We start from the raw sequence: 24,930 nt of genomic DNA, 5'->3' as shown, positions 1-24,930 counted from the left end.
TTTATATTGTTGATTTAGGTAAGGAAAAGAGCTATGCTTACTATTCTTAAATGAATGATTTATAGCTTATAAACCAACATCTGTGTTCAATGGCTGCCTATTTATGTACAAAGTTTTATGAGACCATGGTAAGTTACATATTGTCTATGGCTGCTGCTGCTGCACCACAGCAAAATAGATGAGAAAATGGCAAGCAAACTATTCACTATCTAAATTTGAGGTATTTGTTCATTCCCTATTTAAAGCTGTAGTGATCCTGTTTTTTCTTTTGCTTATCAGGTATGATTTTCTGAGAAAATGAATAAGAAGCTTTTTATACTCTTGCTTCCTATTCCAAAAATCTTATATTCTACAGACCACAGTTATATTATCCATAAAAGTTCCCAGGCTTTCTATTACATGATGGAGTTTTTCTGTAGTTTTACCTAGTACATATTCCATTTTACTTCAAAACACCTCTATTAGATTCTACCCATGGAAAGATTGTGCTGTACTTAAACAGGTATTAGTTTGATAAGCACCCAATATGTTTCGTTTGCTGTGTAAGTTTCAAACATACCACTGAACTCTGGTGCCACATTGCCATGTTTCAATCTTAGCTCTACCATTTAAAGTCAACGTACCCTCTCCCTGCCTTACTTTCCTCAATTGAAAGTGGAGTTAAAAAGGTTCTACTTTGTATAGGGCAGTGATGATTCAGTAAGTGAATAGTGTACAGCATTTCCAAGTATCACGTACACAGTGATGATTAGCTGTCATATCAACCATCATCAAACACAACCCAATTTATAATCAACTTTCTTCTTACCATGAATAATCACTTTTCCATTTGGACACTTATGCTTGGTGAATTTGCCCTTGGACATGTTAACACCCAGTGTGCTGCAAGGAGGGAAAAGCAGCTGACAATGAGCCAGTGTGGAGACTCGGACTGATTTTCGTCTTCCTCTGTGTCCTCTACCAGGCAGCTGTGTAGTGGCTTTCCTGGATTGGCTGTCAGCCTCAGCAGGTCCTGTGGGAGAGCTGACCTCAGCTGATGAGATTAGTTCCTGAGAGGGACTTCCTGAGCTGGACTGCCCTGTGCTTGTGTCCAACATACTACTTTCACTTTGCTCAGTTTCTTCACCGGAGAGGACTGCATTCTTAGCTGCTTTACTTTTATTTTTAAGCCCTTTCTTCTTGATACCCAAGTGACTTTGAATTACAGCTTCCAGAGCTATTTTTCTCTGACAGTCTGACATCCGACGGGTAGTTCTAACATAATATTCTGCAGGAAACAAAAGGCCTTCAAGCATTGTACAAGAATGTATTTGGCTTTCTGTGGAGGGAGGGGAAACTGCTGCTGGGCTGTTCTTAGACGGCCCTAGAATTTCATCTTCCTGAAGATTCTCATTTCTACCAACAACAACGTGACCCGATTTTAAAGACTGAAAGTTTTGGGTAGTACCTGCTGGCAAGTTACTGTGAGTGAGATCATTTAGAGAACAAGAATTCCTTGCCTCTGAATTAGGACTTCCTGACAGCTGATCACTGGCATTCACAGTTTTATTTACTACTGGGTTATCTGTAACTATAGTCATTTTTCTGCCTTGTGCCTCCAGGTTTATGGATGAAGCTGGGCCCCGAACAGTCATTTTGCAGTCACTGTTAGGAGGTGTATGTTCAAGGTGTTGACTGTGATTGCTGTCTGACACAGTACAGGAAGGAACTGTAGTCTCCACGGAGACATTATTTCCTTTTACAAGTGTATCAATATCCTTTTCTGATTTGCCAGATGGTGAAATTAATAAACCCTCTCCATCAATTTCTGTATCAAGGGATGGAGGACCAGGAGGTTTAGACTTCAGACTTAAATGGCGAGTCTCTTCAGTTATTGGGGACCTAGGACTTTTGCTGCTGATTGTTTCCTGTGTCTTTCGTTGCTTGTCAGGGTGTACGAGAGAATTAAGGTCAAGGAAAGACTCTTTCTCCTGTGAAACAGATACCTTCTTCCACTGCTTCTTTGTTCTCCCAGGCAGTGCATTCTGCCCTTTCTTACCACCAGGGCTGCTGATGCCATGCAAAAACTGTTCCTGGATGTCACCTGTTCTTTGTGTATGTAATACTTCTTCTTCTTGGCCATTTTTATGGTTAAAGGACTGAGGTTCAACATCAAGGGTCACAGCGATGTTTTCTCCAGTTTCCTCATCAAGATGGTTGATTTGTAATGTATCACAAGGAGAGCCTTCGTTTATAGGTTCTGAGGGGGAAAGTATATATGAGACTCAGTAAGTCCACTCCCAGATAGTCTCTCAAGAGAATCAAAAACAGACTCACGCAGAAACACAGACATAGCCATTCATGTGGCATCATTACCTTTACAGTTAAAAGGTGGCACTGGGCATGGAGGCCTACACAATCCAAGCACTACTACTGAGCTGAAGCAGTACTGCTTCATGAATATGAAACCAGCGTAGGAAACATTGGCTATGTGGCAAGATGCCAATTAAAAAATCCTAACTAGGGCCGGTGGTGGCGCATGCCTTTAATCCCAGCACTCGGAAGACAGAGACAGGTGGATCTCTGTGAGTTCAAGGCCAACCTCATCTACAGAGTGAGTTCCAGGACAGGCTCTAAAGCTACAGAGAAACCCTGTCTCGAAAAGCCCAAAGAAAAACAAACAAACAAACAAAAAAAAAACCCTAAAAATAAATTAAAAAATAACTAAGAGTTAAAAAGTCATTTTTCTAATACTAAAACATTGACTATAGTTCCTAAAATTTGAGGAGAAAAAGAGCAACTAAATAGACAATCCAACTTAAGACACAGGGTATCATTTGAATTGTGTACCATGAATTTTGTATTATTTAAGAAGTATACTGCTTATTATCCATGGGCTGTGAAAAGATAACATCAGCCAGTTGAGGAATGAATTCAAAGCAAGTGTAAGTGAACAGGCTAATTTACCAGAGCGGCTTAGCTGTGGGGAGATTTCCTGATGGGGCACACAATCTTCTATTGCTTTCTCAGAGTTCTTAACCTTCTCAGCTCTTTTGGCACGCTAGAGAAAACAAAAGCAGCCCAAGAAATCAATTTTCCTTAAAGCTGTATTACTGTCAAGAACCTTTCTTCCCATTAGGTGTGATGGTACACACCTGTAATCCTAGCATCCAGAAGGCCAAGGCAGGATTGTGGGTTTATTTATTTTTATTATATTTTAATCATTGTGTTTGTGTGTGTGTGTGTGTGTGTGTGTGTGTGTGTGTGTGTGCATACACTCAAATACCCCTGTGCCTTAGCATTTTAGTGGAGATCGGAAGACAACTTTCCTTACACCACGTTGGTCCTGGGCATTGAGCTCCCTTTGTCAAGCATGGCAGTGGGTGACTTTACCCTCTGAGGCACCTTGCGTGGCCCCAGGTTTATGCATTTAAGTCCACAATGGCCTGACTACATAGTGAGGCCCTGTTTCAAAACCAAAAACCAAACCAAAACAACAAGCTCTTTTGCGTAACACCTTAATTTGACAGAATATGATTCACTCACCTTAAGACGAGCAAGTGTCTTGCTGTATTCCTTTTTCAAAAATGCTAACTTTTCCTTCAACTAGAAGAAAAACATTAACAATTTTGAGCCGTGGAAAGGTGGAACCAGAGGAAAGGGATGTGGTACTCAGCAGGCCTGAGATGGCATATGGCAGTGTGCGGTGCTCAGCAGCATCCCTCAGCAAGACTCAGTACAGGGAAGGGCAGTTTCCCCAAATAGACCTTTTCATAGTTCCTACAAAGTATCAAGCTCTCTCAGACCTTGTCATGATGGTTTCCTGTCACCTGGAGCAATTCATCCCTTTCACAATTCCTATGGATTCCTCAAGCCTCAATGTGCAGGACTACTTCCCCAGGGTAGTCTTCTAGGTTCTTGTTCAAACCCAGTTTAGACATTCTCCTGTTCTTCTGCGCTCTTCTCAAAATTTACTACACCACACACTATGCTGTCCATTTTCTTCTGTCTCCCCATCACTTCGAGAAACAGGGAGGGGCTCTTACCACAGTCAATCAACCAATAAATGCTTTTTATCTATTAATGGCGCAGGAACTTATAGTAGTAACGCCCCCTCGCACCCCTCCCCCCCAGTGATACACACAGTGTCAGATATCTATCCCTGGTGCTTGAGGTACAAGGTGGTTAAGATAATTTACTTGTAGTAAAGGATGCAAATATTCAAGACAACAGATAAGATTTCACATGGTAATAAATACTTAGATTAACCTGGGTGATATGAGCAACTAGCTCCCTGAAGGCACTACTTCAAGGAGTGTAGTCTTGGAGGCATTTCTGAGGTCTGAAGGAAGGAACTAAGTTTGGGGAAATGGGGGATGTGTAGTTATTTTAGGCAGCACAAGCAGGACAGCTTCACGGTGGAACCGGTTCATATGTTTGAAGAGATGCTGCAGAAGAGAGCCCGCGAAAGGGGTGGGGCTGTCACTGCTGAGTTCCCAGCTAGGGGCATGGCTGGCATTCCACACAGCTTTTGTAAATAAATTGAACTGTATTATGCCAAGTTATTAGTCTCTCAAAGTGTAGATTCTTTGTCTCCTTGGCTTCTGTGGTTGGAAATATTCTCTCAGCAGCAAACCACCCTTATCTTCCTGCCCTTTAGGAACCTTTAAACTGGTATTCATCCTTCAGACAACTGTTGGATTTCTACCCTTAGTGTATTCCTTTTAAAACAAAACAATGGGGGCAGGAGATGTATTTCACTTGGTAGAGTTCTCATCTAGCATGTACAAAGCCCTGGTTTTGAGTCTCAGCACTGCATAAACCCATGTCTGTGGTAAACACCTGTAATCCCAGCACTTGGGAGGCAGAGAGGACGATCAGGAGTCTAGGGCATCCTTAGCTACCTAGTAAGTCCAAGACAAGATTGGGATACGACACCCTGTCTTAAAATCAACAACCCCACAAACAAAAAAGCAGCAAAAAAAAGCTACAACAAAAGTTGCAAACAATGTTAACTTTTCTTAATTAATCACTTCCCCCTCAGTTTCCAGGGCGTTTTGTGGACTCTAGTACTTCTGCCTTCAAGTCACCCCAGTCCCCATCCATTTTCAGTCACACAATAATAAAAATTGCTGACACTTTCATATGTGCTTCAGTTGGTTCTAAGGACTTTTGCGACTTTAATGTCCATTAGCTCGATTAGCACTCACAATAACCCTAACAGATGGATATAATCACCCTCATTTTATAGATATGTAAAATGAACACAGAAGCAGCAGTCTCTCCAGAATACTGCCATTTGTAACTGCTCCATTTAAACTCCCATAAGAAGGGCCTAGAGCAGCTGCTCTCAACTTATGCATGGAGACCTCTGGGTGGTGGAACAGTCCTTTCACAGGGGTGGCCTGAGGCCACCGGAAAACACAGATGTTTACATTATCCATAACAGTAGCAAAATTACGGTTTTGAAGTCGTAATGAAAAAGTTTCATGGTTGGGGGTCACCACGACATGAAGAACTACATTAAAGCGCCGCAGCATTAGGAAGGTTGAGAACGACGACTGTCCTAGAGTCTGTGCTCTCGACCTCTGTTGTTGTCTCGTCCTCAATCTTATCAATGTGTGGGACTTATCTTGTTTATTTGTAAATGATCTTTACCACCGATAGAAGGTAAGACAGGATGGGAGAACAAATTAATGTGAATTCCAATTTTGCACGGCAAGCACAAGAACTTGCAATCTTTAAGTCTTGCAGAAGAGTAATATATTGAACCCTAAAGAAATGAGAGCACTTCTAAACTATAGCCTACTATATTAAATTTACATGCACAAACATACATCATACCAATTCATTATATGTAGTATTTATATTAGTCTTCCTGTCGTCCTGTTCTAACATGGGTCTTAAACACGGAGAAAAACAGAAGTTGCAGAACCAACCAGAGCATACATCATGAACACCTCCCTCTCCAAAATATACCTATTACTTTTGGAGGTCAAGACCCAATATACAAACACGAAAATGTTAAGTACAAGAATGGTGAACGACTTACGTGAGTGGGCAGGGGTAGGGTGGGAGAGGCAGAGGGTGTCGGGGCGCGGGGGGGGGGGCCTTTAGGTTTACCTACATTTAAAGTTTTATAGCTAATATTTAAGCAATGTCATTAGAAGTTACGTGCTGTTAATTTGCATTTTAAGCTCCGCCACGTGAGCAGCGCGCTAGTCTCAATGACTTCTCCTAGCGGGTAGGTCGGGGGACACTGCCTCCCTCGGACTCAGGAACCAGGCTTGAGGTCCTGGGGTTAGAGCCCGGCCGGAGTCACCCTTCCCGCAACCCGGGCACCTTTTCCTTCTCCGCACAGCTGAGGGGCTTCCCGGGAGGCTCTTCCATCCGGATGGAAGCCGAACGCGGGGAGCAGCCGTCGCCAGCCTCGGGCCTGTGGTCACCGGGACCCAGCCAGACCTTCCTGGGCCCAGAAGGATTCCCGGGAAGGAAGCAGGACCTAGCCGAGGCTCAGCGCGTGACGAGACGGGCCACTCGGATCCCGCGCGCTTCCTACTCGGGCCAATTAAAGCCGCCGCTCGCTCTGCGCATGCGCAGCTGGAGACCTCCGCGCGACGGCGTGGGGCTGCTTAGAGGAGAGCCGAGCAGTCGATGAGAGTTGATGGGAGTCGAGGGCGCGGATAGCGGAAGTGGCCAGGCAGCCGGAAGTAGCTGGAATCACCGTGGGCTTGAGCGACTGACAGGGTCCTGAGGTTCGAAGAGGAGGAGGCAGCCATGGAATTGGGCGAGCAGCTGTACAACAAGTCCGAGTACATCGAGACGGTGAGCGTGTGCAGACCTTGTTCCCCTGGCAGCCCAACGGCCCCTGGAGGACAGGACGGCCGCTCCTCCTGTCCCTGCTTCATCCGCCCCTGCTCCCTCATCTGTACCTTGGGGATGACGTACAGACGCTTCGTGTTTCCTCTGATTTTGTTATTTAGTCCGTGCATGCATGAATTAGGCTCTCTCCTCCTTCCCTCCGCTCGTCCGCCCCCCTCCCCATCCCTTCCCTCTCTCTGTATGCATATGTGTGTGGGTCTGTGCGCATATAAACACACACCTACTTTTCCTGTAGAGATAGTGTGTTCCGGAATACACAAGACAGTCTATTTGTCCTGATATTAATTGCAGTTTCAGGCTTCAGGCCCCTTTAAAAATATTTTACAGTATACTAACGTGCTAAAAAGTTGTTTCTAATCGTCAACTCATGATAACGTGTAAAGTGCTGGAAACAAGCAAGTGTCACTGTTAGGGTTATTCATTTTTTTCTGTATTTCCTTATGACTCTGTGGTCATGGAAAAGTCATTTTCCTCATTTAGGGCTGTGAAACCGGAGTGTAGAACTGGGGTTTGAATGCACATTGGTCAATAGATACAAATCCTGAGTCCATTTCTTGAACTTTGAGTTCCTAGTCCACCCTTGCTCTTTTGAAATATTGGATTCAGTCCCTCTTACATGTTTTGGGGTGCTAAGCACCCTTATCATTAAGTTACACCCCCAGCCTTCCCACCCCTTCCTGCTCTCTCTCTTCCTTCTCTAATTTGTTTTTGTGATGGAGTCTTATTTTGTAGTCCATACTAACCCCAAATTCATAATCATCCTGCTAGGGCCGGGACAGTAGGGGTGCAGTACTACACTCAGCTCTCATTCCATTTTAGACTGCACTCCATTTAAAGTAATTTTCTCTGCAATGCAAGCTTTCTTGATGGAAATGGTATCCCAGAAATCTCAGCTTTTTCACCCCAGATTTCTGTTCGCGTTTAGGCATCTGGGAACAAAGTTAGTCGCCAGTCTGTTTTGTGTGGAAGCCAGAACATCGTTCTCAATGGCAAGGTAAAGTACACAGGCGGCACCTGAGTGCATGCATACCTTTGCTCGTCACCATATTAGCAGGGTATATAAAATGGTACTGTGTCTCCAATTTGTTGTACATTTCCAGTTCTCTTTTCTTTGCTTTATTTGTTCTCCAAAGTGGATTTATTAAATGCATAAAAATGATCAATGTGGAGAAGTCAGGAAATTAGAAGGAGACCTGTTAGGTGGGGAATAGAGACATTTTAAGGAAGAAGGGAGGGGAGAGCAGTGTACCTACCACATGAGATGTGGAAGAGGAGGGCACAATAGACAAAGGGGGCATGGGCAGCTAGATGAAGGGAGGAGGGGAAGGGGAGGAATTTCATTTGAATGGAATGTGAACTTTTGTTTGCCACTTTCTTCAATATTGTATTTACATTACCTTCAATATTATGAATAAAAAAGTGTTGGGGTGGGGGGAGGAACAGAATCCTTTTGTGCCTGAACAAAATACAATGGCACATTTTTCTGCTGTGTTATATTGTGCCCAGGGCTACTGGACACAAAACCTAAAGAGGCAATAAAATATTTTAAAATAGAAGTCAGGGAGATGCTTGCCTGTAGTCTCAGCACTTAGGTAGATGAAACCGGATGATCACATCTAGTTTCACTTTACCTTTGACTACGTAGTGAGCTCCAGATCATTCTCAGAGACATAATAAGAAAGACCCTGTCTCAAAACAAAGTAATTGGGGAATATATGACCAATGTATGCTGACATTGGTTATTACCGATTGAGCATACAGTCCTGTGTTACGAGAGCTTCTGAGTTTTGGAAATGTGGTGGCACAGCCTGTGTGGAAGCAGGTAGGACAGTCTCTGACCAAGTCTCCACGGCTCAGAGGACCTCAGATGAATCTGAGTGACTCTAAACATGCAGTTCTCAACCTGTGGGTCGCAAATCAGATATTTACCTTATGATTCATAACAGTAACAAATAGAGTTATAAAGTAGCAACGTAATAACTTTATGGTTGGGGGTTACCACAACATGAGGAACTGTATTAAAGGGTCACAGCATTAGAAAGGTTGAGAACCACTGCTCTAAACAGATAGGTTACCTGGTCTACCATGAGCATTCTCTTCACTGAGTGTGTCCTTAAGATCTCGGAGTGTTAAGATCAAAGCTTATGTTGTATTGCAGTCAATCCAAAGCCAGTTCTCCATTCACCATACACTTACCCCTCTTATAGAACATTTGATGGCGTGAACCATAACATAATGCTCAGTGTCCTGTTGATTATCTCTTTATGTTCCTTTTAGGCTACACCGGTAATTTTTAAACGTGTTTTGCTTTATAGACCATTGTAATGAATGACTGTATCATCCGCGGAGATCTGGCAAATGTGAGAGTTGGACGGCACTGTGTTGTAAAAAGCCGTAGTGTCATAAGGCCACCATTCAAGAAATTCAGTAAAGGGTATGTGATTAATTTCCTGTTTCCAGTCCCAAGCTCCATACTGTTCCTGGTGATACTGTACATGTCCATGTGTTTAGATGTGTAATTGAGAAGGTCTATGCTGGTTGGTGGGGCTCTGAGTAAGTGTTCACAGTAATGAACACCACTCTGGGTGGTTGTAACCTTGTTCATAGTTGGTTGTCAGAAGTAGAATAGTCCTTGTGAGAAACAGAAATAAAATATAAATAGTAAGTCATGAGTAAAAGGTGATGGTGGATTTTCCTCGTGCATGCCATACCAGAATCAGATGATGTTAAGAAATTTAGATTTTTAATTTAAAATTAAAGAATTCTCATAACTGATGTAGCCTGTAGTTTTTTAAACTATGGGTCATTACCATATATTGCCATTTCATAACTGAATGTGGAAGGCTGTGAAAAAAATTGGCCACAATGAAAGGTTTCTGAATATGCAACAACCAAAAATTAATTCCAAATGAAATATATAATGAATCCAAAGTTTGTGGTAGTACTTGCCCATGGTGTATCATGTGACGTGACTGCAGCCTCAGTTTTGCACACAGCATGGTGCATTGCACTGTGCAGGATGCCATACAAGCCACCCCACTGAATGCTGCCTGAAACACTTCTGCTCAGGTTTGAACTACTGTGTGTTATAAGTTCTAATGTCTTTACTGTACATACTAAGTGTCTTAGTCAGGGTTCCTACTGCTGAAATGAAACCATGACCAAAAAGCAAGTTGGGGAGGAAAGGGTTTATTTGTCTTACATTTCCACTGCTGCTCATCACTGAAGGAAGTCAGGACAGGAACTCAACAGATCAGGATCCTGGAGGCAGGAGCTAATAATGCAGAGGGCATGGAGGGGCGCTGCTTCTGGCTTACTTCCCATGGCCTGCTCAGCCTGCTTTTTTTTTTTTTTTTTTTTTTTTTTTGGCTTTTCAACACAGGGTTTCTCTGTGTAGCTTTGCACCTTTCCTGGATCTCACTCTGTAGACCAGGCTGGCCTCCAACTCACAGAGATCCGCCTGGCTCTGCCTCCCGTGTGCTGGGATTAAAGGTGTGTGCCACCACTGCCCGGCCTCAGCCTGCTTTTTTATAGACTCCAGGACCACCAGCCCAGTGATGGCACTGCTCCCCATAGGCTGGGCCATCCCCTTTGGTTACTAAGAAAATGCCTTACAGCTGGATTTCATTGAGACATTTCTTCAACTGAGGCTACTTCTTCTTTGATGATTAACTTGTGTCAAGTTGACACACAAAACTAGCCAGTTCACTAAGTTTGCTGCTATTAGAGAAACATAATGATTTAGTTACTGAAAATAAACTTTTAATATTTTCCTATGGTCATCTCTTAACATGTAAGTATAAAATTAGTATATCTTTGGATTTTATATTAGAATGTTGGGTTTTGAGGCTGGAGAGATGGCTCAGCAGTTAAGAGTACCACTGCTGCTGGGCAGTGGTGGCACACGCCTTTAATCCCAGCACTCTGGAGGCAGAGCCAGGCGGATCTCTGTTAGTTCGAGGCCAGCCTGGGCTACCAAGTGAGTTCCAGGAAAGGCGCAAAGCTACACAGAGAAACCCTGTCTTGAAAAACCTTAAAAAAAAAAACAAAAAAAAAAAACAAAGAGTACTACTGTTCTTGCAAAGGACCTGGGTGGCTTAAAGCTGCCTATTGTTCCAGTTCTAAGGGACTTTCTTCTGGCCTCCTTGGACTTTGGTATGCCTGTAGTGTACATAAACACATGCAAACAAATACACATATAAACAAATCCTTTTTTCTTTTTCCTTTCTTTTTTTTTTTCTTTTTTCTTTTTTTTTGTTTTTTAAAGACAGAGTTTCTCTGTGTAGTTTTGGTGCCTGTCCTGGATCTCGCTCTGTAAACTAGGCTGGCCTCAAACTCACAGAGATGAAACAAATATTTTTTTAAAAAGATTGTTGGGTTTTAAAAATTGCTGTTTGAGTTGCTGACTTGAATTTCATTAAAAGAAAAAATTGGTCAATATATTTTGACTTGAGATTCAGACAGGTTTTTCCAGTAGTTCCTGAAATGGCTCTAAACATACCTGCCGTTTTATGCTAAATATTTATGCAAAGTGGCTTTCTCAGCATTGTTAATTATAAAATTAGAATATCAGTCAACTCTGAATAGCAGAGAAGATGCTCTGTTTTGCATGATCAGATACCCAGGAAAGATTTAATTCTTTATGTAAAAATAAATGAACACACCACAACATGCACATTTGTTTTTGTCTTTAATCATGGTAATATGGTATACATGATTATATGTATACCAAAGTATTGTTTTAAAATAAATTTCTTTATGATTTATAATGAGATTAGACATATATAGACTGGTATGGCCATAGGCTCTTAATGATCAGTAAATATTTTTGTATGTGTGTTTGAAGTAGGTCTAGTGTAGCTCAGACTGGCCTTGAACTCCCTAATTTTCTTCCCTCAGCCACCTAAGTGCTGGGCTATAGGTGTATGCTGCCACACTCAGCTTGAACATTTCACTAGTAAACCTATTCTATATACTTGCATATCTGGGTTCAGATATAAAAAATTTCTTGGGTAAAGAGGTGTCAGGAATAGAAAAAGTTTAGGAGAGCTTGCTGTAGACTGCCATGTGATCAAGGAATTCATTGTTGTACAAGAGGAAGGGACTTAAAATACTAAAAATTAACAAAGTTCAAGTAAATCTTGAGTCTTGGAGAATGGATAGGATGACTGACAAAATATTCATGTAGAACAGGGCTGGAAAGAGTTAATGAGCAAACAGCTACTTTGTATCTTACCTAGGCCACAGATTTAAAATATGGACAGGGTCTGGAGAGATGGCTCAGTGGTTAAGAGTGCTTACTGCTCTGTCAGAGGATCAGGTTCAGATCCCAGCATCCACATTAGGTGACCTTTATCTCTGGCTCCAAGGAATCCACTGCTCTCTTCTAGCCTCTGTAGGTACCCAGAAACACACACACACACACACACACACACACACACACATAAGTCTTTTTAACAAAAAACATGGTCAGATAAATGCTATTATAGAAACATTGTCAGTAATATTTGAGGAATTGTAGAGAATAGAATGATATTATATGTTTGAAGGAAGCCTGACAAATCCTGTTCAGTCTTGACTTAAATATAATCTCCTCTCCCTGCCCCCAGACAGGCTTTCACTATGTAGCTATGGCTGTCCTGGAATTCACAGAGATCTAGGAGACCAGACTGGCCTTGAGTGCACAGAGATCTGCCTTCCTGTGCCTGCCAAGTGCTGGGATTAAAGGTGTGAGCCACCACATCTGGCTGTTATTATACGGATGTGGGTCCACACAGGTCCATGGACTGAAGACACAGATCACCTTTAGAATATCTAGCCTGTCCAGCTGCAGGAGGAATCAGCCATTTTGTAAGATCTGATCGACCCACATAGGCGTCTTGCAGCTTTTGTTCTGCTTGAGCTAATTCCCTTTCCCCCTCAGCTGTTAATTGTCTTGGACAGATTAAATCTGAGCCACCTTGTAAAATCTGAAACAAATTACTTAATTCTTGAGTAAACAAACCAGTGGTATGAGGTAGCCAACTAATATCACCCATTAATTTTTGAAAATCATTAAGAGTGTGCAACTGATCTCTCCTAATCTGTACCTTTTGTGGCTGAATTCGCTGTTTATTTAATTTATAACCTAAATAACTAGGAGAATCTCCTCTTTGTATTTTTTTTTTCAGGAGAAATTTGTAATCCCCAACAGGGTAAAATTTTCTGTACCACATTTAACATTTTTCCTTTCTTTTTTTTTTAAATTTATTTATTTATTATGTATACAGCATGTATGACTGCAGGCCAGAAGAGGGCGCCAGATCTCATTACAGATGGTTGTGAGCCATCATGTGGTTTCTGGGAATTGAACTCAGGACCTCTGGAAGAGCAGCCAGTGCTCTTAACCTCTAAGCCATCTCTCCAGCCCCTTAACATTTTTTCTAAGATATCTGTATCAGAAGCAGCCAATAAAATATCATCCATATAATGATAGCTAATAGACTGAGGAAATTGTTTACATACCACTTCTAGTGATTAATTTTTACAAAATATTGACATAAAATTGGGCTTCTTAACATTTCTTGTTTATCCTTTAGGTCCTATACATTTAATCCACTCTGTTTTGCTTGAGATAAGGTTCCAATGCTTACAAATTGAGTGGAGACCTTTTGTAAAGGTCAACTGGGATTTTAAGATTTTTTGAAAAATTACAGATACATCAACTTTAGTGTCTAGAAAGCCTGAAATTTGAATGCCATTTACTTGCAATTTTAGATTTGGCCTCTTATCATTAATAAAAGTTTGTCAAAATACTTTCTTTTTAGTACCTTTAAAATCTTCTGTCTTACAATTGGAGTTGCTTTGTCTTTAAAATTATGGGAGTAATAACAATTGAGCAACTTTACCCCCAGCATTTATTTGCATAGTCCTTTTTATATAAGCCAACTATAAAAGCATTAAAAACAATCTCTATGGGATTCTTTTTTTTTTTTTTTTTTTTTTTTTTTTTTGGTTTTTCAAGACAGGGTTTCTCTGTGTAGCTTTGCGCCTTTCCTGGAGCTCACTTGGTAGCCCAGGCTGGCCTCGAACTCACAGAGATCCGCCTGCCTCTGCCTCCCGAGTGCTGGGATTAAAGGCGTGCGCCACCAACGCCCGGCTCTCTATGGGATTCTAAGAGGTAACTTTAGTCAACATTATGGAGCATTTTTATAAAGTTTTAAAAGGAGGATCTCTTTTTTTTTTTTTTTACTAGATTTCAAGCAACATGTTAATGCAACTTGTCAGTTATTAACAGTGTGGACCAAAAAATCCACCTGCATTCCATTCAGCAGAAAAACAACTTCTGTAAGCTCTCATTCAGCAAGAGATCATTTTCTATGAGCTTTTACCTTAGTAACCACATTCTCTAATAGCATAACAACCCATTCTGTTTCAAGTGTTCCATTTTCATAGAATTTACCTAAGAATTTCTAGAAAGCAACTTAAAGAGCAGAGCCAAAATTTTAATAATGATAAACAGTCAAGAGCATATATAGTTTAAAATCATGAATTTTGTTCTTTTAGTTCATTTACTATGAAAATTAAACATTCATTTAGATAATAATTAGACAATCAAGAGAAGAGAATTTCCTTTATACAATTGATAACTAATATCTCTGGAAATTTAAACAGCATTGACTCTGACCCCAATTGTTTTTTACTAGAAGTAAAATATATAAGTTGGCTTGTTAAAAGTGTTTTCTTTCTCCTGTGAAGGGATCATTGATAATGAGTTATTCCCACTATTAGGGAAAAATAAAAAACATTTTCCACGAAAGGACATTTAATATTGCATTATTCCCACTCTGAGGGAAAAAACAAGAAACATTTAAACCAATTTTAAGAAGACAAAATTCTAAGCTCTTGGCTTCTCTTGATTGTACACTCCTCATGCAACAAATCTGTTTTACTTACATTCTATCCTCAGTTCCTAGCCAAGAGTCTGGCACACAGTAGGAACTCAGTAAATATGGTAGAGGGTTGAAGTACAGAATGATGAGTACTAAAATGATTTTTTTTTTTTTAAGATCTGAGAATGGGGCTTGAGAGATGGCTCAGAGGTTAAGAACACTGTTCTTCCAGAGGTCCTGAGTTCAATTCCACATGGTGGCTCACAACCATCTGTAATGAGATATAGTGCCCTCTTCTGGCCTGCATGCATACATGCAAACAGAACCACTATATATATAATAAATAAATAAATCTTTTTAAAAAAAAAAGATCTGAGAATGTAGAGTACTTGTTTAGCATAATACAGGCCCTAGGCAAGGAATAGTCCTATTAACATGACAAAAACTGAGGGAATGGTGCATGCCTGTAATCCACTGCTCATGAAGCTGAATCCAGCGTGTCAGATGTTTGAGGCCATCTTGGGCTATGTGACAAATTCTAGGTTAGCCTGGGCAACATAGAAAGAGTCTGTCTGTAAAGGTAGGACCTGGTGACAAATGCCTATAATCCCAGAGCTCGAGAGAGACAGAGGCAAGAGGATCTCAATGAGTTTGAGTCCAGCCTGCTCTACATATCAAGCTCTAGGATAGTCAGGACTACAAAGAGAGACCCTGTCTCAGAAAACGAAACAAAATAGTCTATCTGTAAATAAATAAATGTTGAGATTATGATCTGTAGTTCTGTAACCTTAACCCAAACTCCGTCACCTTGACCTTTTCTTGTTTGTCTTCTTTTCCTTTTTAGTGTTGCATTCTTTCCTCTACATATTGGGGACCATGTCTTTATTGAGGAAGACTGTGTGGTCAACGCTGCTCAGATTGGTTCTTATGTTCACGTTGGGAAGAACTGTGTGATTGTGAGTATATGACTCACTCAACTAAGCAGCATCGTTTCTTCTGTTTTCCTCTCTTCACCCCATCTGTGGGACTCTGTCCCTGTAACAGGGGGAGGAGTCATTTCCAGTTTCCTGAGGTTAGGTTTTTTTCTTACTGGATTTGGAGTTATTTGTCCAAGCAGTAATAATAATGGCCAGTGGGCTAGGGATCTAGCTCACTGGTAGAGTGTTTATGTAGATTGTATGAGGCTCAGGATTTGATTCTTCAGCACTACAAAGACACAAAAAACACACACCCAAAATAAAACCAAGTAATAATGGCTAGCCTTTATTGAACCTTTTCCATATGCTATTAAATATGGGACTATACATATATGTATGGGGCTCCTGGGACTAAGAAGATGGCTCAGTTGGTAAAGCACCAGTCATGCAAGAATGAGAACCTGACTTTGATCCCTAGAACCCATGTAAAGAGCCAGATGTGGTGTTACACTCTTATAACCCCAGCACTGGGGAGGTGGAAACAGGCGGACTCCTGGGTCTCAGGTCTGCCAGTCAGCCTACTTGGTAAGCACCAGAGCAATGAGAGATCCTGTCTGCACGTATTCTAACTGCAAAGGAATTCTTAAAGTCTTTTTAGATTTTAGAGTCTTTTAGAACTATAGACTTGCTAAAATTATCCAGGTTGCTGTAACATGAGCTGTATAGCCACAGTTCTTGAGTCCTTCTTAGAGGAAGAATGAAGAAGCCTTTTACCATATCCTTAGCTATTCCCAATCCACGCGTGTCTTAAAACTATCAGCATTCGTGGGGTGGCAGCGCACTCAGGAGGCAGAGGCAGGTGGATCTCTGTGAGTTTGAGGCCAGCCTGATCTACAGAGCGAGATCCAGGACAGGCACCAAAACTACACAAAGAAACCCTATCTCGAAAAATAAAAAAACAAAACAAAACAAAAAACTATTGGCATTCTTCCTGTTGCTATGAATTAATCCCTATACTCAGAATGTTCCTGAAATTTAGTTAATCTATTTCTCTAAGCAGTCAGGATCTAAGTGAGTGGGATGGCCAACTAGTGGACAAAGCAGGCTGCAGGCTGTATAGTGGCTGGCAGTAAGTAGTGAGAAGATTCCTTCCCCCTGTTTTTTTCCCTAGGGTCATCTGTCCGTGGATCCCAACATGGGAACTCATCATGCCTTACTTAGCACATCCTGTTCTCATGTGCTTAGTCTTGGGGATTAGGAGTGTAGGCATGAGATGACATCATGAGATAACTCATGTGGGCATGAGTGTAGGCCTTAGAGATAACATTACCTTGTTCACCAGGGGAGATAGACAGTTGATATCTTTGGAAGTACCATAGCTAATTCGTGAATGAGAACTTCCTCGGAAGAATGAAGATCCCTCCTTACAGCCAGCCTGCTTCAGAGTCACACACCAACTGTTGCCAGTCTTCTTGTGCATCCAGCTGGAGGCAGCTTAGCCGTTGATGAAACTCAGACCTTGCAGAAGCTTTCCCCTTTCTTTCTTTCTTTCTTTCTTCCTTCCTTCCTTCCTTCCTTCCTTCCTTCCTTCCTTCCTTCCTTCCTTCCTTCCTTCCTTTCTTTCTTTCTTTCTTTCTTTCTTTCTTTCTTTCCTTCTTTCCTTCCTTCCTTCCTTCCTTCCTTCCTTCCTTCCTTCCTTCCTTCCTCCCTTCCTTCTTCCTTTCCTTTCCTTTCCTTTCCTTTCCTTTCTTCTTCTTCTTTTTTAATTTAGCTGGGTGTGGTGGTGTTTGCCTTTAATCCCAGTACTGGGGGAGAGGAAGTGGGTAGAGACAGGTGGATCTCTGGGAGTTTGAGGCCAGCCTGGTCTACAAAGCAAGTTCCAGGACAGTCAGGGCTACACAGAGAAACCCTCTCTCTAAAAAGCACATATATATTTTATATGTGTGGGTATTTTGTCTGCATGTCTATTTATGCATTGCATGCCTCCTAGGTGACTGCAGAGGTCAGAAGAGGATGTAAGATTTGCTAGAGTTAGAGTTTCAGACTGATGTGAACCACCTTGTGGGTGCTGGGAATCAAATCTGGGTCCTTTGGCAGAGAATCCAGTGCTCTTAACAATTGAGCCATCTCTGTAGCTCCTTGGGTTTTGTTTTTGTTTTGAGATAGGGTCTCGTTAGTAGCTGGCCTGGAACTCTGTAGACCAGGCCGACCTGGAACTTACAAAGACCAGTTTGCTTGTGCTTCCTGAGTGCTGAGATTAAAGTAGAAGCTTTTTTAAAAATTCATTTAGGGAAGCTGGAGATATGGCTCAGCAGTTAAGAGCACTGGGCTGTTTACATTTCTACATTCTCAGCCAGATATTTTTTCATCAGATTGTCTAATCTCATTTCTCCTATCTGTGTTTTACTACCCAGATGTTTATCAAATTGTTTTTATCAGGACACAGACGAACTTTCAAGCCCTAGTAAAGACAGCTTTAAGGAGCTGACTTAGTGGGTAGTGTTTTCTGTGTAAGGCAAATGATCTGAGATTAAGTTTCCAGCACCCATATAAAAGTCGGGCATAGTGGCACATGCCTGTAACCCCAGTGCTGGAGAAAGTTCTGGGGGCTCACTGGTCAGGTAGTCTAGCCAGAACATTAAGTTCTAGGCTCAGTGAAAGATCCTGTCTCAAAAAATAAGGTTGAAAATTACCACTTTCCTGACTACAAAAAAAAAAGAAAAGAAAAGAAAGAAAACAACTTGTGACCTCCACATGGGTATGCGTGGATGAGCACTCTCACACACACAATTTAAAAAAATAGTTAATAAAGAGTGAAACTTTAGCCGGGCGGTGGTGGCGCACGCCTTTAATCCCAGCACTCGGGAGGCAGAGGCAGGCGGATCTCTGTGAGTTCGAGGCCAGCCTGGGCTACCAAGTGAGTTCCAGGAAAGGCGCAAAACTACGCAGAGAAACCCTGTCTCGAAAAACCAAAAAAAAAAAAAAAAAAAAGAATGAAACTTTGAGCTGGGCAGTGTTGGCACAGGCTTTTAATCCCAGCACTTGGGAGGCAGAGGCAGGCGGACCTCAGAGGTCGGACTGGTCTACAGAGTGGGTTCCAGGATAGCCAAGGCCACATAGAGAAACCCTGTCTTGAAAAACAAAGCAAAACAAACAACAAAAAAAGAGTAAACTTGGCTCTGCTCGGGTGAATAACCTAAGGCATAGGTTTAAACAGTGTGTATAGCTTTTCCCTTAACCTAACAAACAAATGAGTTTCCCATGCCATATCGCTCACCTTTAAAATGCTGTGGATTATGGAAGAATTAAGAAAATGGTAGCACTGTATAAAGTTAAACATAAGGTTTAGTCCAAATATTCAAATAGCTATCTCCTGTGGAAAAACAAATTGACTAATAACTTCTACTCAAGAAAATTTGTCAGGGCCCGGTGGTAGTGGCACACGCCTTTAATCCCAGTACTTAGGAGGCAGAGGCAGGTGGATCTCTGTGAGTTTGAAGCCAACCTGGTCTACAAATCGAGTTCCAGGACAGGTAGGGCTGTTACACAGAGAAACCTTGTCTCGAAAAATAAAAAAAAAATTAAAAAAAGAAAGAAGATTTGTCCAGAGAACAGACACGTAGTCCTTAGCCTGGCAGGTGCCCAACCAGATGTATTAGATTAGCTAATATAAACTGAGAGTCCAGAAGTAGATCACGTCTACGTGATCCAAAGGTTCATCTGATCCCATGAAAACAAGCCTTCGTCCCTTTCCTCCTTCCTCTGGAGGTCACTTCCTGGCAGGGATAAGGTGCTGTTGGCATCCATCCTGTCTTCTGGGAACTCTCCTGGAAAGTGCTTCATTTCCCTGTCGTCCCAGCGGAAACCCAAGGTAGAGGTTCACTAGACTAAGTTGGCTCATATGCCACTTCCTCAAACCAGTCACTGGTCAGGCACGGAGTCTATGTGTGCTAGAAGTAAAGCATGTGGACCAAGATGGGGTGGGTAGTGCCCAGTGCAAAAAGATTTCTGTTACCAGAAGACAAGGCAGCAAAACAACAGAAGAATGGAACTCTCACAAGTCAAAGGTTTGCCTCGTGTCTAATGCCTAAGACAACCTGTACTATCTGGAGCATACAACCCTCCCTCAAGTGTACCTGTGCATACACACACACTCACCCTTTACTCCTTGTCATATTCTACTTGAAGTATGTAATTTCAGCCAAACACCCTGTCATTGTCCTTGGCTCCCTTGCTATTGCTTGGGTGTGGCGGTGCTCGGCATTAATCCTAGCACTCTGGAGGTAGAAGCAGACAGATCTCTGTGTTCAAGGCCAGCCTGGTCTATAGAGCAAATTCCAGGCCAACTAGGGCTACAATAATGAGACACTGTCATAAAAATACAATGAATAGAGAAAATATAGAACAGCCTTCCACACAGAATACTAAAGCTTTACTCCCATGTCTTGCTCAATTGCTATTAATAAGATTTTAATTTCAGGGGCGCCGGTGTGTCTTGAAAGACTGCTGCAAAATTCTTGACAATACAGTATTACCTCCAGAAACTGTGGTCCCACCATTCACTGTCTTCTCAGGCTGCCCAGGTAATGTTGATGTCAATGTCTATTTCAGCCTCATTCAAACTGTTTTCCATTACTAAAGTAATCCATGTGACTTCTAACTCTGATATGTGATTTAGCAATAAAACACCTAGAAAAGTCATATAAATAAGTTGCTTTTGGTACGGCTAGTATTTGTTTTTTTGTGATGATGTTTTTTTGTGATATAGCCTTGGCTGGTCTGGAATTCACTATGTAGCCTAGGCTGCCCTTGAACTCAAAGAGATCTGCCTGCATGTGCCTTCTGATGCTGAGATAAAAGGTATGCACCACCACACCCAGTGAACAAGCTGTGTTTGGAATGAATAACTAGATTTACAAGGAAAAAAGGAAATTACCAGAAACAAAAAGGAAATGAAACCCAAGCTAGAAGACTGCAGGTGTTAAATGCTGACCTCATAGTAGAGTGATTTAAAATGTGGTACTTGTGGGATAGGAGAAAGCCTTAGATCCACACATGGCAGGGAGATTCTCAAATACCTTTCAAGGGTTTTCCCTCAAGAAGGTTGCTATAGGGACTGGAGAGGTGGCTCAGTGGTTAAGATCACTGGATGCTCTTCCATAGGACCTGGGTTCAATTCCCAGCACTCACATGGCAGCTCAACTTTTAACTCCAGTTCCAGGGGATTCACCTACCTTTTCTGGCCTCTGCAGTCTCCAGGCACACACAAGGTAAACAGACATACATGCAGGCAAAACACCCATACATATAAAAGTAAATAAATAACATTGAAGAAAAAAAGGTTGCTATGGAACAAATCTGCCATCAGCACATGGTAAGGACAAAGAAGCATTTCTTTCTTGGCCTGGGCTCTGACTGGACAAAGGGGAAAGAAAAAAATCTCTTTAGAGATACGTGTGCCTCATCTTTTTATCTTATTCAAGTTCCTTAGTACTAACTTCTTACGGTCATGGAACACTAATGTCAGAAGACAAGGAACCATCCTGGTATTTCAGGTGGAAATCATAATGACTACTTTTGAAAAGGCCAGCTGCATGGGACCATCCAGGTCTCTGTATATGAGGGAACTGAGACTGGAAGGTGCGCGTCTCCAGTGTCGAAGACCCCTCATTTAGAGCCCAAAGCTTCTTGCACCATGACAGCGTGTTTCTTTTGAGTAGTTTCAAAAATAAATGCCAGGCATTAGGGTACTTTATTGGCACGTCCATCTTTGAATTCAGACACTTGGGCTTGCAGGGAATCTGACACATTTGTGAGAGCTACATGAGATAAAATTGAGCCTGAAGCAAAAAGAAATGGAAAGCAGGAGAAACCCTGATCAGAAGCCTCGAGAGCAATGCTACTGAAGACAGGCAGATAATATACTAATTGAAGTCATAGCCCATCATGGCTGCTGGACATGGCACTGGAAGCTTGAAAGCTGATGTTTAAGGAACAGCTACAAATGGGAATTTTATGAGGCATCTCTGAATTTTAAAATTGTCTAGTTATTACTGTGATTAAAGATTAAATACTGTGAATTTTAAGGGCTAGGGAGACAGCTAAGCTGTTACGAGCACTGTTTCTCTCGCAGAGGATCTGGGTTTGATTCTAAGCACCCACATAACTCACAGCCATCCATAAATCCACTTCCAGGGGATCCAAAGCCCTCTTCTGACTTCTTGGGCACCAGGCATGCACATGGTACACAAACATACATGCAGGCAAAATATCCATACACATTTAAAAAAAAAATTTGAGCCAATTGTGGTAGCACGTGTCTTTAGTTCCAGCACTTAGCATGCAGAGGCAGACAGATCTCTATGAGTTCGAGGCCAGCCTGGTCTACATGGTGAGTTCCAGGACAGCCAGGACTACATAAAAACCCTGGCTCAAACAAACAAAACAAAACAAAAATACTGTGAAGTTTAAACATATTTGTAGGCCTACCATGCACTTTTTAATTATAGAGTGTCTATGAGAATTTTTTGTTTTTTTATTTGTTTTATATATACTTAATACATTTTGTATAAATGTATAAAATATATGCACTTAATATGTTTGAATGGAAAATGTAGGTATTTGAAATGGCACCTATATAAATGAAATCAAGCTCTCTATTACTCTGTACTATTCAGAAACTATCAGTTATTTAGCAATATACCTTGGGCAGCTTTTCAGGTGGTATAGAGAACTACATCATTCCTCTCAAGGGTTACAGGTTTCGCACACTGCATAGGTAGATTTAACACAAAGCATTGAATTAGTCCCATAGTATAATGGGTCACTAGCAGTTAGTTGTACCTGAGCAGTATTAGAAACTTCTGTCTTGACACTCTTTTACATGTATTGTACAATTGGGCACAGTTATCTCTGGCATACATTCTTAGAAGCCGACTTATGGACCACAGGATAGGAAAGTTGAAAACTTTGCTGGCTATTTTTATTTTATGTGTATGTGTCTTTGCCTGCATATATCTCTGCACAACATGCATACAGCACCCAGACCTGGAGTTACAGGTGGTTGTTAGCTGCCATGTGGGTACTGGGACCGAAACCTTGGACTTCTGCAAGAACAGTCAGTGTTCTTAGCTGCCAAGGCATCTCTCTAGCCCTTTGCTAGCTATTTTTAAAGTGTCCTTCAAAACATATGCATGATGGGGCTGGAGAGATGGCTGATCAGTTAAGAGCACTGGCTATTCTTCCAGAGGACCCAGGTTCAATTCCCAGCACCTACATGGCAGCTCACAATTGTCTGTAACTCCAGTTCCTGGGGATCCAACACCCTTAACAGAAGAATGTATGCAAAACACCAATGCACATCAAAACAAAACAAAACAGCTACAGAGTAAGTTCAAGGACATCACCCGAGAAACCCTCTCAAACCAAAAAACCAAACAAACAAAATCTGCGTGAGTGGAGATGGTAGCACAGTGTACTACCACTGTTTCAGAAACTGTTCTTTCTTTTTGTTGTCGTTTTTCCTAGGCAGGGTTTCCCTGTATAGCCCTGGCTATCCTGGAACTCATTGTGTAGACCAGGCTGTCCTTGAACTCACAGAGATCTGCCTGCCTCTGCCTCCTGAGTGCTAGGACTAAAGGCGTGTGCCTCCACGCCCGGTTTAGGAGTGAACTTCTTAACCATGCTTGTTCCATCATGGACTGTTTGTTGTCCTCCTTTGATTCATCTGCACCTAGTATCGTTGCTTTGGTTTTATTGTGCTGGACTGAGTTTCGCTGTAGGAATGGCAGGACAGTTCTTGCCTCAGGGGTAAGGGTAAGGCTGGCTCAGTGGGCTCACACTGGAGTCCTGGGGGCGGAAACCCTTGTGTGGAATGATGCTCAGCAGTCCCAGGTGCCTCTTCTCTCGTTTATCTTGTAAGCGCGTTCAGACCTCCTCCACCTGGAATTTGGAGAGCTACAAGTGTTTGTTTCCCAAACACAAATCAGACCTTTCAGAAGATGTCAGTAGCCAACAGTCTTATCAGTCTGAAGATGAAGGGCCTGACGGTTAGATCCTCACAGTAGATCTCAGAAATTGTAACCTTTTCACAAAGGGTAGGGCTACAGACCTCCTGGCTCCCTTGCTTGACCCGGTCTCTCTTTCCCCAGGACTCTTCTCAGGGGAGCTCCCAGAGTGCACACAGGAGCTGATGATTGATGTCACCAAGAGCTACTACCAGAAGTTTCTGCCCCTAACACAAGTCTAATCTCTACTTTATATATTGAATTCTTTTGAACTCTACTATGATGAACTTGGAGATAAAGTGAGTGGTCAGTAACTACAAGAGCTACCATGTTTTTGATGACTTCTACTCTCCTTGATTTTTTTTTAAATTTAGAATTTTTCAATACTCGAAGGCTCTGAGCATTTAAGAATTTAATAAGAAGGCTGGAGAGATGGCTCTGTGGTTAAGAGTACTGGCTGCTCTTTCAGAGGACCCAGGTTCAGTTCCCAGCACCCACATGGCACCTTCAACCATCAATAACTCCAGTTCCTGGTGATCTGATGGGTCTGGCCTCCCTGGGTACCAGATATACATGTGGTATAGACATATATGCAGCCAAACATCCCTTTCTTTTTTTAAAGAAAATAATTTTAACAAGGGGACATCTGGAGGGGTTGTCTTTACCTGCTGTTTTCACCTAATCTGTCTACAGTCACCGTACCATTGTCGGAGGAGGGCAGAAAGTCTGTTCCCAACACTCCAGCCCTGTGGTCCTGCAGGTGGCTGGAACCTGGCTGGCATGGGCCTGCAGAGCAATAGCACCCTCCCTGCATGGGGTCACAAGGCCCAGGTATGCTCACAACCATGTCCTACCCCCACTGCACACCACCCACACAGATGACATTCAGCTATCCTGTTGCTGCTAACACAGGACCAGTGACCACAATTTCTCGTACCCTGTGGAAAGTGTTAGTGATTTCAGAGCCTGGGTTTCTATTGGCTATTACAGTATGGGGGAAAGAGATGGGCTGCAGTGACGCATACCTGTCTTCCTAGCACCTGTGATGTAGAGGCCGGAGGAGTAAGAGCTACATAGTGAGCTCACATTTGTCTGGTGTGCTCCCTGAGACCCTGCTTCAAAACCACAAAAACAAATCAGTAAAAGAAGGAAAAAAAAAAATGCAAAGAGCAGGTGGTAGCTGTTGTTCTTCATTTCAGAGAGGCCTTAGCTGTCTTAAAGTGTTAATAAAAGATATAAATATCCTGTTTTAGGCTCGTTTATTTACAGAGGGGA

The 24,930-nt window shown here is 42.0% G+C and overlaps 2 protein-coding genes across 3 annotated transcripts in view; one reads left to right on the top strand and one right to left on the bottom strand.

Moving 5' to 3' along the window:
• Positions 1-6,403, bottom strand: part of Palb2 (partner and localizer of BRCA2) — a 31,167-nt gene extending 24,764 nt beyond the window's left edge. For both annotated transcript variants that reach the window (XM_028867860.2, XM_037210944.1), the window contains exons 1-4: positions 6,322-6,403; positions 3,526-3,585; positions 2,947-3,040; positions 809-2,239 (exon numbers count right to left, since the gene is read on the bottom strand). In XM_028867860.2, the coding sequence (XP_028723693.1) occupies positions 809-2,239; positions 2,947-3,040; positions 3,526-3,585; positions 6,322-6,369 (1,633 nt within the window). In that variant the 5' untranslated portion in view covers positions 6,370-6,403. The remainder of the gene's footprint in view (positions 1-808; positions 2,240-2,946; positions 3,041-3,525; positions 3,586-6,321) is intronic.
• A 258-nt stretch (positions 6,404-6,661) lies between these two features.
• Dctn5 (dynactin subunit 5) lies at positions 6,662-23,996 on the top strand. Its single transcript, XM_028867869.2, has 6 exons — positions 6,662-6,804; positions 7,787-7,855; positions 9,177-9,295; positions 15,577-15,688; positions 20,130-20,232; positions 23,800-23,996. Exons 1-6 carry the CDS (start codon positions 6,757-6,759, stop codon positions 23,895-23,897), a joined length of 549 nt encoding a protein of 182 aa, XP_028723702.1. The 5' UTR covers positions 6,662-6,756; the 3' UTR covers positions 23,898-23,996.
• The last annotated feature ends 934 nt before the right edge of the window (positions 23,997-24,930 follow it).

This window comes from Peromyscus leucopus, chromosome 1, assembly GCF_004664715.2.
Source record: "Peromyscus leucopus breed LL Stock chromosome 1, UCI_PerLeu_2.1, whole genome shotgun sequence".
Lineage (NCBI taxonomy): Eukaryota > Metazoa > Chordata > Mammalia > Rodentia > Cricetidae > Peromyscus > Peromyscus leucopus.
Note: the sequence above shows the minus strand (reverse complement) of the source record. Positions and strands in the feature narration are given on the sequence as shown.